Source organism: Hemitrygon akajei, chromosome 23 (genome assembly GCF_048418815.1).
Source record: "Hemitrygon akajei chromosome 23, sHemAka1.3, whole genome shotgun sequence".
In the NCBI taxonomy this organism is placed as follows: Eukaryota; Metazoa; Chordata; class Chondrichthyes; order Myliobatiformes; family Dasyatidae; genus Hemitrygon; species Hemitrygon akajei.
The window spans coordinates 16,741,227-16,757,048 of NC_133146.1; the positions used below are offsets into that span (position 1 = coordinate 16,741,227).

General features: G+C 43.6%; 1 protein-coding gene across 4 annotated transcripts in view; it reads left to right on the forward strand.

Annotated features, from left to right (window-relative positions):
• Positions 1-15,822, forward strand: part of r3hcc1l (R3H domain and coiled-coil containing 1-like) — a 315,233-nt gene that overhangs the window by 222,201 nt on the left and 77,210 nt on the right. For 3 of the 4 annotated variants that reach the window (XM_073027035.1, XM_073027037.1, XM_073027036.1), the window contains one exon: positions 1,369-1,509. In XM_073027035.1, coding sequence (XP_072883136.1) covers positions 1,369-1,509 — 141 coding nt within the window. Of the gene's footprint in view, positions 1-1,368; positions 1,510-15,822 lie in introns of those variants that run through there. The other variant, XR_012096079.1, reaches the window with a different exon arrangement.

Genomic DNA, 15,822 nt, shown 5'->3' on the forward strand with positions numbered 1-15,822 from the left:
TCAATATATATTATATAAATTAATTAAGTAGTGCAGAAATAACAAGTAAGTGAGATATTGTTTATGGGTTCGTTGTCCATTCAGAAACTGGATGCAGACAGGAACAAGCTGTTCCTAAATTATTGAGTGTGGGTCTCCAGGTTCATGTACTTGCTCTCCGATGGTAGTAATAAGGTCATGTCCCAGGTAGTGAGGGTCCTTACTGACAGATGCTGCCTCCTAGAGGCCTCTCGAATATGTCCTCAATGGTGGGGAGCAGTGTTCTCATAATGGAACTAGTGAGTCTACAACCCGCTGCAGCCTCTTTCCACCCTGTGCATTGGTGATTGCATACCAATCTGTGACGAGACCAGTTAGAATGCACTCCGTCATAGATCTATAGGAATTTTTGTATGTCTTTCGTGACATACCATATTGCCTCAAACTCCTAACAAAGTAGAACCACAGGCTCAATATAATGGGTAAAACTACCATATGGAAATGGATATAGATTCTGAAATAAAGCAGAGCAGAGCATAACAATTTCCAATCGGATAAAATGCCTCATTAAAACTGCTGTTAGAGTTAGATTAAATTTAAAATCACACACCACTTCCCACTTAGAGATGCACACAGCCATGGCATTTATTATCTGAAGTACGAGGGCTCACAGGTAATTTCCCTGACTCTATATTATTTATGCAGATCCTTGAGAAAAAACTGCATTGCTTCCATGATTAGGCACTGAAAGGTGGTAATGATTTGGCAATTTGTAACCAGTTAGTTGAATAATGCATGACGAATATGCTTATTCAGTGGCAGGGAAAGAGATTTGTTTGTATGCTTGCATGTTGTACCTATCAAAGGAAGGGGACCAATTATTTAAGTGATTTAAGATGGCAGGGATTTTTATTTTCCAGATTTTGCGGAACCATAAGAATCAATCAAGAGTAGGCTGTTTCATCCAAGACATTAAATAAAGCACACAAAGTTGTGATTTTAAGAAAGAGGGATCAAAAGTGTGCAAATATAATTTCCTTTGCAAATGCATTCTGAGCCATTAATATGACAGATTTAGTGACCTCTAAACAGTAAAACATTGCTCTTCTGCAATGAGATTATAAGATCACATTCTCTGAAGTAATTTTCTTTCACATCTTATAGTATGATTTACAAAAGCCACGTAATTGAAAATGAATGTAATTGTTTTAATGTGGCCATAACCGCTGTGTATACTAGTATTAAACGAGCTGTTATCTATGAATTACTGTTTATTTTCTCTGCCAATATGCTGTGTAAAAGTTCCATTCTGTTCAATTGGGGTCTCTGCTTGATATTCATGGTTTAAAAAAAGAACTAAGTCCTCTGTTCCCACCTCTCTTGTTTCAGAATTTCTCCTTCCAGCAAAGGAACGACCTCAGACAAGCGCCATGCTGGCTCGAAGGCTGGTTATTGGAGCCCTGGGCGTAAAAAGCAATCAAACCAAGGCAGAGCGCGAAGCTGAACGGCAAAAGCTGAAGGCAGCTCGAGGTAAACTCAATGGTTTGAGACTTAGAGCTTTCAGAGCTCTGCAGCTGCTGTGTGAGTGAGTGTGGCACATTTCAAGACCTTGATTAACAGTCTGTGTTGGGTGGGCAACAACCTTGTAACCCAGGTTGGGTAAAGGTATTAATATCATTTGTATTTGCCGTGTAAAATTTAGTTTACAGGATGCCAGGGTAGCAAAGCAGTTAGCGCAATGCTATTACAGCTCGGCCGTTCCAGAATTTAGAGTTCACTTCCAGCTCAGTCTGTAAGCCATTTGCACATTCTCCCCATGAGGATGTAGGTTTTCTCCAGGTGCTCTGGTTCCTCCCAAGGTGCAAAGACATACTGATTAGTAGGTTATCAAACACAAGAGATTCTGCAGATACTGGAAATCTAGAACAACACACACAAAATGCTGGAGGAACTCAGCAGGTCAGGCAGTATCTATGAAAGTGAATAATCTGTAGACATTTCAGGCCGAGACCCTTCATTTAGATTAGTTGGCCATTTGTAATTGTCCTGTGAATAGGCTAATGTTAAAAAGCTGGTTTGCTGTGCTATGTGGCGCATTGGGCCGACAGGTCCTGTTCTGCATGGTATTGCTCTTCAAGATGGCGGCGCAATTCAGTCTGCAGCAGCCTGTCTGGAGTTGATATCTGTTATTTGTCAAGCGGAGTGCCGTGCACAGTCCTAATCTGATGAAAAACGGACGTGGGAGCACGAAGGAACATCTGGAAATCTCCAGGAAGGCCTTCTTCATTGCTGCTGCTGCTGTGAGGTCCGGGTCTCAGAACAGAACAGGCCCCCAGTCCTCGGGGTCGCATTGCCGGTGGCTGCTGGCGGGGGAGTCTTAATACGCTCGGCAGAGGATGGTGCTTGGAGAAGCTGTGCCGGAGGGGATGGTCGGAGGCTCGGAGGTTCGACGGACTCGGAGTCCGTTGCGGTCAGGTCGCTTTCAGTGTGTGCTGTGTCTGCGAGGCTGGGTTCGACGGAGCTTTCATTGTTTGCTGCGTCTGCGAGGCTGAGTCAGGCGGTGCCGTGGAAGTCCATAGCGGGGGTATTCCCTTCTGCCGCCGGCGCGGGATGACAAGTCTATCGGGACCCTGAGGACTTCTGGAAACTGTGTGGTGGTTTCTTTCGAACTTATAGTCTTTTAACATCTTTGGACTATTTTTACCATGCCCATGGTCTGTTTTTTTTAATCAAATTATGGTATTGTTTGCACTGTTGCAACTATATGTTTTAACTATGTGGTTTTGTGCAGGTCTTGTAGCTTTAGTTTTTGGTCTTGTTTGTCTGGTGGATTTGGAGCTCCTTTCCGGGGAACGTGCTAAGACGGTAGCGCGATATTAATACGCAGCAGCCTCTCCAGACTCTGGTTTGGGGATTGCCAAATGTTATGGGGATTTTCTGGTGTAGTCTGTTTTGTCATGTGCTTTTGTGATATCATTCTGGAGGAAGGTTGTCTCATTTATTAACTGCATTGCATTTGTGGTTTCTAAATGACAATAATCTGAATCTGAATCTGTAAATAAATAAAAATGATGTACTATCTTCTCAGTTTCCACTCATGTGAATGGGAGCTCCACTCAGTGTAGCAGTCCAAGTGCTGAACAATCTATTGCCAGTAAAAGCTTTGGTGTACTTAAATACATTATCTTCTGTGTAGTCTGTAAAATGGTTGCCTGTGAAATGTAATGACAAATATCCCATACCTTCAGAATATACACATGTGTAAGGTGTATAATTTAATGTAACTGCTGAACCTCCAGACACTGTGTTTTATTTACTAGGGAAAACCCTTGCCAAATGTCATCTAAAGTTTTTAATTAGTTTTCCAATGCTAAAGCAAAGATCCTAAGCCAAGCCCAGCAGCCTGTAATATTGCTATCAGAAATAAGATGAATACCAGTGTGGGAGATTTCCAAGAGAAAAATTAAACAGGGAAAGAAAAGACAATGATGTGATTATCCTGCTTCAAAGGCTGCTCAGAACTGCTGGTGTTTACCTATAAACCAGGGGACCATATTGGGGCATTTGGTACACTGAGCCTGCTTCACTATTGGATCATAGTAGATTTATTTTTCCCTCTCAACCACATCGTCTGCAGAACCTTTGACACCCTTACTAATTGTGAACTTATCAACCTCACTTTAAGTATACCCAATGACTGGCCTCCACTGTTCACCAGGCATTCCGAAGAATCACCATTCTCTGGCTAAAGAAATTCCTCATCTCTGTTCTAGAGAAGTCCTGTTCTGAGGCTATGCCCTCTGGTCCTAGATTCCCCCTCTATTGGAAACATCCTCTCCACATGCACTCTGTTCAGGCCTTCCTGTATTCTATGGGTTTCAGTGAGATTACCCCTTCATCCTTCTGGACTCCAGCCAGTACAGGCCCAGAGCCATTAAATGTTCCTCACATGTTAACCCTTTCTTTCTCAATATCATTCTTGTAAATCTCCTCTGGACTTTCTCCAATGCCAGCATATTCTTCCTTAGATATGAGGCCTAAAACTGCTCACAGTACTCTAAATGTGATCTGACCAATGCCTTATTAAGTCGCATTGTTCCATCCTTACTTTAATGTTCTAGTCCTCTCAAAATGAATGCTACAATTGTATTTGCCTTCCTTACTGACAAAGAAAGGCCGGACTCCCAAGTACAGGCAGAATCACATCTTCCATCAGTGGTTCGATACTCCCAGTCACACCTCTGTTATAGAACTCCTGATGGAGCCCTGATAGATGAAATCATCCTTGCACTTCTTGCCCTGCGACTGGGAAACCTGCCTGCTGAACCTGTACTAGGCCAAGTGGCCCCTGTCTTGTGCACCCATTGATTGCAGTGGGAGGAAACAGTGCTGGAGAGAAGAGTGTGCACAGGGTCATATCTTTCTTATTTATTTTCAATGAGCTGATTTAAGTTTACTGGGTTGTATTCATTTAGGTTTCTTGAACAAGTAACTTTTCAATTGTTTAGTATGAATAGTAGAATAATAGTATGAATAATAATTCAAGCTCAGTGCAAATTATGAAACCATGGGAGGAAATCAGCAGCTGGAGACTTTTAGAGGCCAAGGGGCACACCATGGTTGTATACTGGTTAGTGCAACGCTGTTGCAGCTCAGAGCATCAGAGTCGGAGATCCATTCTGCCACAGTCTGTAAGCTGTTTGTGTATTCTTTCTGTTAGCATGAGGATTTCCTCCAGGTGCTCCAGTTCAATAGGTTCAATAGGTACATTTAATGCCAGAGAAATGTATACAATATACAGCCTGAAATTCTTCTTCTTCGCAAACATCTACAAAAACAGAGGAGTGCCCCAAAGAATGAACGACAGTTAAATGTTAGAACCCCAAACCCCCCCAACTCCCCCCTCCCACGCACAAGCAGCAACAAAGCAACGACACTCCCCACCAGCAAAAAAAGCATCAGCACCCCCCATCAAGCACTCAAGCGTGCAGCAAAGCATCAATAAAGACACAGACTTGCAGTACCCCAAAGACTCGCCCGGTATTCAACATACCATAGGCTTTCTCTCTTCCTAATAAGGGAAAAATAGGTGTCCCCATTTCACAGCGAGAGGGGAGACATAACAAACAACTCACTGATTTACGATGTTAAAAGTCTGTTGCGTCACTTTTTCCAAGCTCTGCATCCAGAGAGTCGCCCCATAAAGGCTCAGCTTTCCGGACACACAGCCCCCGGCAGCTAACCCACTGCTCCCAATGTTCCGTGTTCTCCCGTGACGTTTCAGTCAGAGCACCGGCCTAGGATGAGCCCGTCTCCAGAGCCAGGAAAATCCGGAACCCCGAAGGTGTGCTTGCCTTCCAGGCCGCGTCCTTGGGATATCAAAAAGCGGCCGGTCCTGAGGCCCTGGGAGTGGGTCCCATTCCCACAAAGAACCAAAGTCAGTGTAACTGCAGGTCAGGGTCTTCAACAGAACCTTGAAAAGGAAAAAAGAGATATCAACGGTAGAAATAGAGCTGTTTCTGAAGATGCAAGCAAAGGAGTCACTGTTTAGTGCCATCTTGACCACTCCGCCTCTCCGTTTCTTCATAAAGCCCAAAGATGCACCAATTAGTGTGTTAATTAGTCATTATAAATTGTCCTGTGATTAGGCTAGGTGGGTTGCTGGCCGGCACAGCTCGTTGGGCCGGAAAGGCCTGTTCTGCACTGTTATCAACACAAATAAATTTAGAGAGGCACATGAACAGATAGGGAATGGAAAGGGTATCAACCATGGGCAAATTAATCAGCATATCAGCATCAGTGGTTGGCACAGGCACTGTGGGTGGGAGAGCTTGTTCCTGGATTGTTGTATGAGACCTGAACATCAACTGCCCTTCACCACACACACCCCCACAGATGCTGCTTGACTTGCCGAGTTCCTCCATCTGATTGCTTTTTGCTGCAGACTCGGGCAGCTGTTATATCTTGTGTCTGCATTCAATCTCGGTGGCAGTTTCGACAGCTGGGCGATCCAGACAGTGACCCTGTCAGTTACACTGTGCTGTTCTGGGGGCTGGCTTTCCCAGACAGGTCCTGTTAGTCATCTGGGACTCCAGCAGTGCATCCATCTGATAATAAGCAGATACATCAGCACCTAGGCGACTGAATAGTAACAACCCTTCTGCCTCTTACCTGTGTGGATCAAGCGGTGGTCAGCACACGGGGGAGTATACACCCAGTCACCCAGAATCTGAACAGAGAAGTGTGATGGGTTCTTGTGTATCTCCCAGACTTTTCACTGACTTTCTTCTAGACTTTTATTTTTAAATCATACTTTTTGCATGATGCTGGCTGTGAATTGATCTTTAGGGTTGGTGTTAACAGTCGGCTAAACGTAGAATGCTACAGCACAGGAATAGACCTTTTAGACCTCAATGTATACACTGAACATGATACAGAATTAAACTGAAACCTTTTCTGTCTGCACATGATCCATATCCCTCCATTCCCTGCCTAAAACACTACTATCATATCTGTTTCCAGCACCACCCCTTTGGCAGCCCATTCGAAGCACTCACCACTCCCTGCGTGAAAGAACTTGCCCCACAGCATAAGACTATAAGGTATAGGAGCAAAACTAGGTCATTTGGCTTATCAATTGCTCCGTCAATTCATCATGGCTGATCCAATTTTCCTCCCAGCCTCAATCTCCCGCCTTCTCCCTGTATCCCTTCATGCCCTGACCAATCGTGAGTCTATCAACCTCTGCCTTAAATATACATAAAGACTTGGCCTCTACAGCTGCATTTGACAAAGAATTCCACAGATTCACTACTCTGGCTAAAGAAATTCCTCCTCATCTCCATTCTAAAAGGATATACCTTTATTCTGAGACTGTGTCCTCTGGTCTTAGACTCTCCCACCATGGGAAACATCCTCTCCACATCCATTCTATCAAGGCACTTCACCATTCGATAGGTTTTAATGAAGTCACCTCTCATTCTTCTGACTTCTAATAACACAGGCCTAGAGCCATCAAACGCTCTTCATATGACAAGCTATTCACCCTAGAATCATGTGAACTTCCTTTGAAACCTCTCCAGTTTCAGCACATCCTTTCTAAGATAAGGGGCCAAAACTGCTCACAATACTCCAAGTGAGGCCTCACCAGTGCTTTATAAAGCTTCAACATTAATTCCTTGCTTTTATATTCTAGTCCTCTTGAAATGAATACTAACATTGCATTTGCCTTCCTCACCACCGACTCAACCTGCAAATTAACCTTTAGGGAATCCTGCACAAGGTCTACCAAGTCCCTTTGCACTTCAGTTTTTTGTATTTTCTCTCCATTTAGTATATAGTCAACCCTTTGATTTCTTCTGCCAAAGTGCCTGGCCGTACACCTCCCAATACTGTATTCCATCTGCCTTCCGGGGCGCCTTGCTTCTACTCAAGTACCAGCAGTACTTTCAATGAATACGATCAAATATTCCCATTTCAGCCTGATGCAGCTAAAAAGCACAACCGCTTCTAAGGTCAGTACAGTCAACAAAGATGTCTTAATGCATTTAAATGAACTATTGCTGCTTAAAACCGACAGAAACAACACCAGTTGTGGTCGGAAGTGCCCACGGGGGACACCTTGGAGGAAGCGCGGATGTAGATCGGGGTTACAAGTGCGTTTAAAGAAATGGGGTTTTAAACTCCCTATACTGACTATCTTGCTGGCGAATGTGCAGTCTCTGGTGAATAAAATCAATGATCTCAGAGTTAGGGTGCTGAAGCAGAGGCACATTAGGACCACATGTGTCCTTTGTTTCACAGAATCCTGGTTAACCCCTTCCATACCAGATGCAGTGATACACCATCAGGATAGATCTACAGAGTCTCTCAAAAGCAGAGGTGGAGGATGATCAACTCTTCTTGGTGCAGAAATATATCAATGCTGTCCCAATTCTGCTCACCAGACCTGGAATATCTAGCAGTAAAGTGCCATCCTTTTTGCCTACCACGGGAGTTCTCTGGGGTCATTTTGGTAGCAGTTTACATTCCACCTCAGGCCAATGTCAAGCAGGCTTTAGATAGATGATCTGAGCAATGGGATCAACATGCACGAAACAGCACACCCGAATGCCTTCACCATTGTTTTGGGAGATTTTAACCAGGCCAGTCTGAAAAAAATCACTAAGCAACTATCATCAACAGATCACTTGCGATACCAGAAGAAACAACACACTGGACCATTGCTACATCACCATCAAGAATGCCTACCGTGCTATTCCACACCCTCACTTAAGGAAGTCTGATCACCTGGCTGTACTTCTACTCCCTGAGTATAGGCAGAGACTGAAGACTTCAGCACTAGTGATGAGGGCCAGGAAGGTTTGGACAAGGGAACCACAGGAGCGCCTATAGGATTGCTTTGAATCGGTGGACTGGATTGTATTCAAGGGCTCATCTTCGAACCTGGATGGGTATGCTTCAGTTGTTACAAACTTCATTAAAACCTGTGTGGATGAGTATGTCCCCACAAAGACTCACTGTACATTCCCAAACCAAAAGCTGTGAATGAACCCTGAGGCACGTCATCTACTGAAGGCTTGATATGTGGCGTTCAAGTCTGGTGACCCAGGCCTGTACCAGAAAACCAGGCATGATTTGCAGAGGGCTATTTCAAGGGCGAAGAGACTATTTCGAACAAAGTTGGAGGTAACATTGGATGCATGGCAATTCTGGCAGGGTCTGCAAGACATTACTTCCTACAAAATAGCATGAATGGCAGCGATGCTTCAGTACCAGATGAACTCAATATCTTCTATGCACGCTTTGAAAGGGAGGATACAACTACAGCTGTGAAGATCCCTGCTGCACCTGATGACCCTGTGATCTCCATCTCAGAGGCCGACATTAGGCTGTCTTTAAAGAAACTGAACCCTTGCAAGGCGGAAGGTCTGATGGAGTACCTACCTGGTAAGGCTCTGAAAACCTGTGCCAACCAACTAGCCGGAGTATTCAAGCACATTTTCAACCTCTCACTGCTATAGGCAGATGTTCCCACTTGCTTCAAAAATACCAGTGCCATAAGAAGAATAATGTGGGCTTCTTTGATGTCTATCGCCCAGTAGCATTCACATCGACAGTGATGAAATGTTTTGAGAGGTTGGTCATGACTAGAATAAACTCCTGCCTCAAAAAGGACCTGGACCCATTGCAATTTGCCTATCACCACAATACGTCAATGGCAGATGCAATCTCAATGGCTTTCCACACGGCTTTAGACCACCTGGACAACACAAACACCTACATCAGGATGCTGCCCATCGACTATAGCTCAGCATTTAATACCATCATTCCCACAATCCTGATTGAGAAGTTGCAGAACCTGTGCCTCTGTATCTCCCTCTGCATCTCCCTCTGCAATTGGATCCTCAACTTCCTGTGCGGATTGGTGATAACATCTCCTCCTCGCTGACGATCAACACTGGGGCACTTCAGGGGTGTCTGCTTAGCCCACTGCTCTACTCTCTATATACACATGACTGTGTGGTTAGGCATAGCTCAAATACCATCTCAAATACCAAATTTGCTGACGATACAACCATTGTTGGTAGAATCTCAGATATGACGAGAGGGCGTACAGGACTGAGATATGCCAACTAGTGGAGTGGTGCTGCAGCAACAACCTGGCACTCAACGTCAGTAAGATGAAAGAGCTGGTTGTGGACTTTAGGAAGGATAAGACGAAGGAACACATACCAATCCTCATAGAAGGATCAGAAGTGGAGAGAGTGAGCAGATTTAGGTTCCTGGGTGTCAAGATCTCTGAGGATCTAACCTGGTCCCAACATAGCGATGTTGTCATAAAGAAGTCAAGACAGCAGCTATACTTCATTAGGAGTTTGAAGAGATTTGGCGTTTCAGGAACAGCTTCTTCTCCTCTGCCATCTGATTCCTAAATGGACATCGAATCTTTGGACACTACCTCACTTTTTTAAAAATATACAATATTTCTGTTTTTGCACAGTTTTAAAATCTATTCAACATACGTAATTATTTTTTTTTCTTCTGCTATATTATGTGTTGCGTTGAACTGCTGCTGCTAAGTTAACAAATTTCACGTCACATGCTGGTGACAATAAACTTGATTCTGATTCTGATTTTCTTTGCCCATTTTCCTAATCGTGCTAAGTCCTTTTCTAGCCTCTCTGCTTCCTCAAAACTACTTGCCCCTCCACTTACCTTCATATCGTCTGAAAACTTTGCAACAAAGCCACCAATTTCATCATCCAAATCATTGATATTCAGTGTAATGTAAAAAGAATCGGTCCCAACACAGATCTCTGTGAAACACCACTAGGCACAGGCAGCCAGTCAGAAAAGGCTCCCTTTATTCCCGCTCTTTGCCTCCTGCACACTAGCCACTGATTTATCCATGCTAGAATCTTTCCTGTAATATCATGGGCTTTTAGCTTGTTAAGCAGACTCGTGTGGCACCTTGTCAAAGACCTTCTGAAAATCCAAGTACACAACATCAACCGCTTAACATCACCCTTTGTCATCTTCCAAAGCTTCTATATCCTTCTGGTAATATGTGGATCAGAACTACAACCAACACTCCAAGTGTGGCCTAACTAATGTTGCAACATGACCTGAATCTTACACTTAATGATTTAGATGCAAGAGGAAGAAAATTCGTTAGCACTCCTGCTGATGACCCAGATTCTTATTAGAAACTGATTATCATATGGATATTTATCAGTGGTTCCTCTGGCTAAAATCTAGCCAGGTTCACTGCCCAGATCTGGCCATGAAGAATGAATTGAGGATGAGGTCTCTGAATAGTACACTGCATCCATTGTAACATTCCCATGCTCGGATTAACACATGCAGGAAACCAGCAAACCATTCATCAAAAGAGAATCATCAGCTAATGTAGATGCTCATGTTTATTTCATCATCAGATTACGATGTCTCCCAGATGTCTCAGTTCAGTTGGTTGCCTGCTGCCAGATGTATAAGGTACAAGATGGGCAGTATCGCGCTGATCAGAACCACTAATGAATTTTGATTTTTAAATGGTTGTGTACACTGAGTCAGCATCCAGGAGGCCAGGATTGTACATTTACAAAGCATTTACAAAAATGACCTTATTGATTCAGGTCCAATGCAGAATAAAAGTTATAATGACAGAGTGTTCTATTTCTGCAAGTTCTGTCATTTGGATGAAATCCTAAACTAAACTCCGGTCTGTCTCTTCAGGACTTCTGATGAGTGGAGAATTGAACAAAGTGGCATTGTAATACACTGTTGGAAGAATCAGAAGCAGATTTATTATTATTACTGACATATATGATATGAAATTTGTTGTTTTGCGGCAGCAGTTCAGTGCAAAGACAAAACTACTATAAATTACAAAATAAATAAATAATGCAAAAGGGAAAAGAATTATGAAGTAGTGTTCATGGACCGTTCAGAATTTGATGACAGAGTGGAAAAGACTCTAACTAAATCATTGACTCTTCAGGTTTCAGTATTACTGTAGTGTAGCAGAGCGACATGGTAGCAAAATGCTTTACAGCACCAGCAACCCAGGTTCATGTGGGTTTCCTCAAGGTGCTCTGGTTTCCTCCCACATTCCAAAGATGTACTGGTAGGGATAATATGTTACGGGCATGCTACACAGCATGGCAATACTCACGAGCTGCTCCCAGCACATCCTTGGACTGTGTTGGTTGTTGATGCAAACAAAGTATTCCCCTGTATGCTTCGATGCACATGTGGCAAATGAATCTCATTTTAATCTCAAGTCCCCAGTGGTATGAAGAGGGCATGTCCAGATGCTGAGGATCCTTAATGATGGATGCTGCCTTCTTGAGGCATTACCTCTTGAAAATGTCCTCAACGGTGGGGAAGGTTGTGCTGGAAATGGAGCTGGCTGAATCTAGCATCCTCTGCATGCTCTTGTGATACTGTGCACTGTGGATTGGTGGTGGATCTTTTTAACCATGGGGTGACAGAAGCTTCCATGGTGCGGAGTTATGCTCAGTGGTGTCACTAGGTCGCCAAGGACCGTTCTTTCTCATTATAATGAATGATCAGTTATTTGGTTTCTTGTGAGAACTTAGACTGAGTTGTATGTCACATAAATCAGCCAGGCAAGAAGCCTGCTTCCCAACAGGGTAGTGTTTCCCTGCATTTCCAGATTCCCATTCTACCCCAAGAAACACAGAGACTGCCAACCAAAAGCAACGTGCTGGAGGAACTCAGTTTGTTGAGCAGCATCTGTAGGAAGAAGGAATTGTCAACATTTCATATCAACCCTCTGCATCAGGACTGGGAGTGAGGAAGAAAGATAGAGTGTGGTGAAAGTGGAATGAGCTGCCAGTGGAAGTGATGGGACTGGGTTTGATTTCAATATTTAAGAGAAGTTTGGATAGGTACGTGGATGGTAAGGGTACAGAGGGCTATGGTCCAGGTGGAGGTCGATGGGACTATGCAGATTAATAGTTTGGCACAAGGGCTGAAGGGCCTTTTTCTATGCTGTAGTATTCTATGACTATATAGCTGATATACATATATGATATGATATATGGTTAAGAAGGTATATGGTGTATTGGTCTTCATCAATCGTGGAATTGAATTTAGGAGCCGAGGGGTAATGCTGCAGCTATATAGGACCCTGGTCAGACCCCACTTGGAGTACTGTGCTCAATTCTGGTCGCCTCACTATGGGAAGAATGTGGAAGCCATAGAAAGAGTGCAGAGGAGATTTGCAAGGATGTTGCCTGGATTGGGGAGCATGCCTTATGAGAATAGGTTGAGTGAACTCGGCCTTTTCTCCTTGGAGTGATGGAGGATGAGAGGTGACCTGATAGAGGTGTATAAGATGATGAGAGGCATTGATCTTGTGGATAGTCAGAGGCTTTATTCCAGGGTTGAAATGGTTGCCACAAGAGGACGCGGGTTTAAGGTGCTGGGGGGTAGGTACAGAGGAGATGTCAGGGGTAAGTTTTTTACTCAGAGAGTGGTGAGTGCATGGAATGGGCTGCTGGCAACAGTGGTGGAGACGGATACGATAGGATCTTTTAAGAGGCTTTTAGATAGTTACGTGGAGCTTAGTAAAATAGAGGGCTATAGGTAAGCCTAGTAATTTCTATGGTAGGGACATGTTCGGCACAACTTTGTGGGCCGAAGGGCCTGTATTATGCTGTAGGTTGTCTATGTTTTTATACAAAGAAGTGTGGAAGGTTGAGACAGAGCCCAGTAGGTGGTGTAGATCAAAGAAAGGGCAGGGACGACAGGTAGGTGTAATTGAGAGTCAGAGGTAGCTGGGTGATAGGTAGAAGTAGCCAAGTAGAATTTTTGTTTTGTTTTCCATACCCTCGCTCCAGAACGCCCCCCATCACCCGTTCTCGACCCTCTCTCCCTCCCCGATCAATCTAGCTACCTACCCACAAATTTGCTCACCAGATTCCATCCATTTGTCCTTCACCTCTCTCATAATGGTTCTAGATTCACCTTCCTTGTTTGAATCCAGCTCTGGTAGCTTGCCTATCCCCTTCTATCCTCTGTCTCCACCCTCGTCCCACCCCCACCTGTCCATCATTCAATCGGTACATTTAATGTCAGAGAAATGTATACAATATACGTCCTAAAATTCTTTCTCTTCACAAACATCCATGAAAACAGAGGAGTGCCCCAAAGAATGAATGACAGTTAAACGTTAGAACCCCAAAGCCCCCCCAATGCACAAGCAGCAGCAAGACAACGATCCCCCCTCCTCCATCTATATTCCCCTCCCCCTCTTCTCTTTACTCTAGCTGTCTTTTCTCTCTAATCCCAGTTGCGATGCAGGGTTTTGACCAAAAATGTTGACAATCCCTTTCCTCACACAGATGCTGCTCCACCCACTGAGTACCTCCAATTCAAAGTAAATTTATTATCAAAGTACATATATGATACCACATACAACCCTGGGATTCATTTTCTTGCGAGCATACTCAGTAAATCCGGTAACCATAATAGAGTCAATGAACGACTGCACCATCAGGGCAGACAAATTGTGCAAATACAAAAAGAAAGAAAAAAAATGTATAATAATAAAATAAATAAGCATAAGTATCGAGAACATGAGGTGAAGAGTCCTTGAAACTGGTCCATAGGTTGTGGGAATAGTTTTGTAGTAAGTGAAGTTTTCCCCTCTGGTTTAGGAGCCTGATGGTTGAATGGAAATAAGTGTTCCTGAGCCTGGTGGTGTGAGCCCTGAGACTCCCGTGCCTTCTTTCTGTTGCAGTTTTATATCCAGATTATAGCATCTGCAATAGGATTTGTGCCCTTCAGATCTCCGAAAAGCATGCCTTGAACACTGAATGATAGATAGATAGATAGATAGATAGATACTTTATTCATCCCCATGGGGAAATTCAACTTTTTTCCAATGTCCCATACACTTGTTGTAGCAAAACTAATTACATACAATACTTAACTCAGTAAAGAATATGATATGCATCTAAATCACTATCTCAAAAAGCATTAATAATAGCTTTTAAAAAGTTCTTAAGTCCTGGCGGTAGAATTGTAAAGCCTAATGGCATTGGGGAGTATTGACCTCTTCATCCTGTCTGAGGAGCATTGCATCGATAGTAACCTGTCGCTGAAACTGCTTCTCTGTCTCTGGATGGTGCTATGTAGAGGATGTTCAGAATTATCCATAATTGACCGTAGCCTACTCAGCGCCCTTCGCTCAGCTACCGATGTTAAACTCTCCAGTACTTTGCCCACGACAGAGCCCGCCTTCCTTACCAGCTTATTAAGACGTGAGGCGTCCCTCTTCTTAATGCTTCCTCCCCAACACGCCACCACAAAAAAGAGGGCGCTCTCCACAACTGACCTATAGAACATCTTCAGCATCTCACTACAGACATTGAATGACGCCTAGCTTCTCGTCTAACTGTACTCCCAGATACTTGTAGGTCTTAACCTGCTCCACACATTCTCCATTAATGATCACTGGCTCCATATGAGGCCTAGATCTCCTAAAGTCCACCACCATCTCCTTGGTCTTGGTGATATTGAGACGCAGGTAGTTTGAGTTGCACCATATCACAAAGTCCTGTATCAGTTTCCTATACTTAAGTGATCAGGAAAAATCCTATAAAATTGAGAGACTTGAATAGGATAGAGAGTCCAAATCTTTTTCTCAGGATAGAGCTATCAAGTACCAGAGATTAGATCAGATTACAGTAGCTTTAAATAGTACATTTTCATCAAATCATTGAAACATACGATAAAATACATTGTTTGTGCCAATGACAAACACAATCCAGTGATGTGCTTGAGGCAGCCCGCAAGTGTCACTACGCTTCCAGTGCAAACAACATGCCCACAACTTAACTAACACGAATCCATATGTCTTTGAAATGTTTGAGGAAACCAGAGCACCCAGAGGAAGGCCACTGGGAAAATGGACAAACTCCTTACAGGCAGCAATGGGAAATGAACCCTGATCGTTAGTGCTGTGAAGCATTCTAGCCGCTACGCTACAGTACTATCCTACGCACAAGGTATGAGAGGGGAAGTCTAATGGTTATGTGCATGGCAATTTCTTATATGAAGAGTGGAACAGGTTATCAGGGAGCATGGTGGAGCCAGATACAGTAATGGTGTTTACGAAGCTGTTAGATGCACAGGGAATGGAGATATAGATCATATGCATACAAAAGAGATTTGTTTTATTTTGGCAATCATGTTCAATACAAAGGTGACCAGTGGTGTACCTCAGGGATCTGTACTGGGACCCCGTCTCTTTGCGATTTTTATAAATGACCTGAATGAGGAAGTGGAGGAATGCGTTAGTAAATTTGC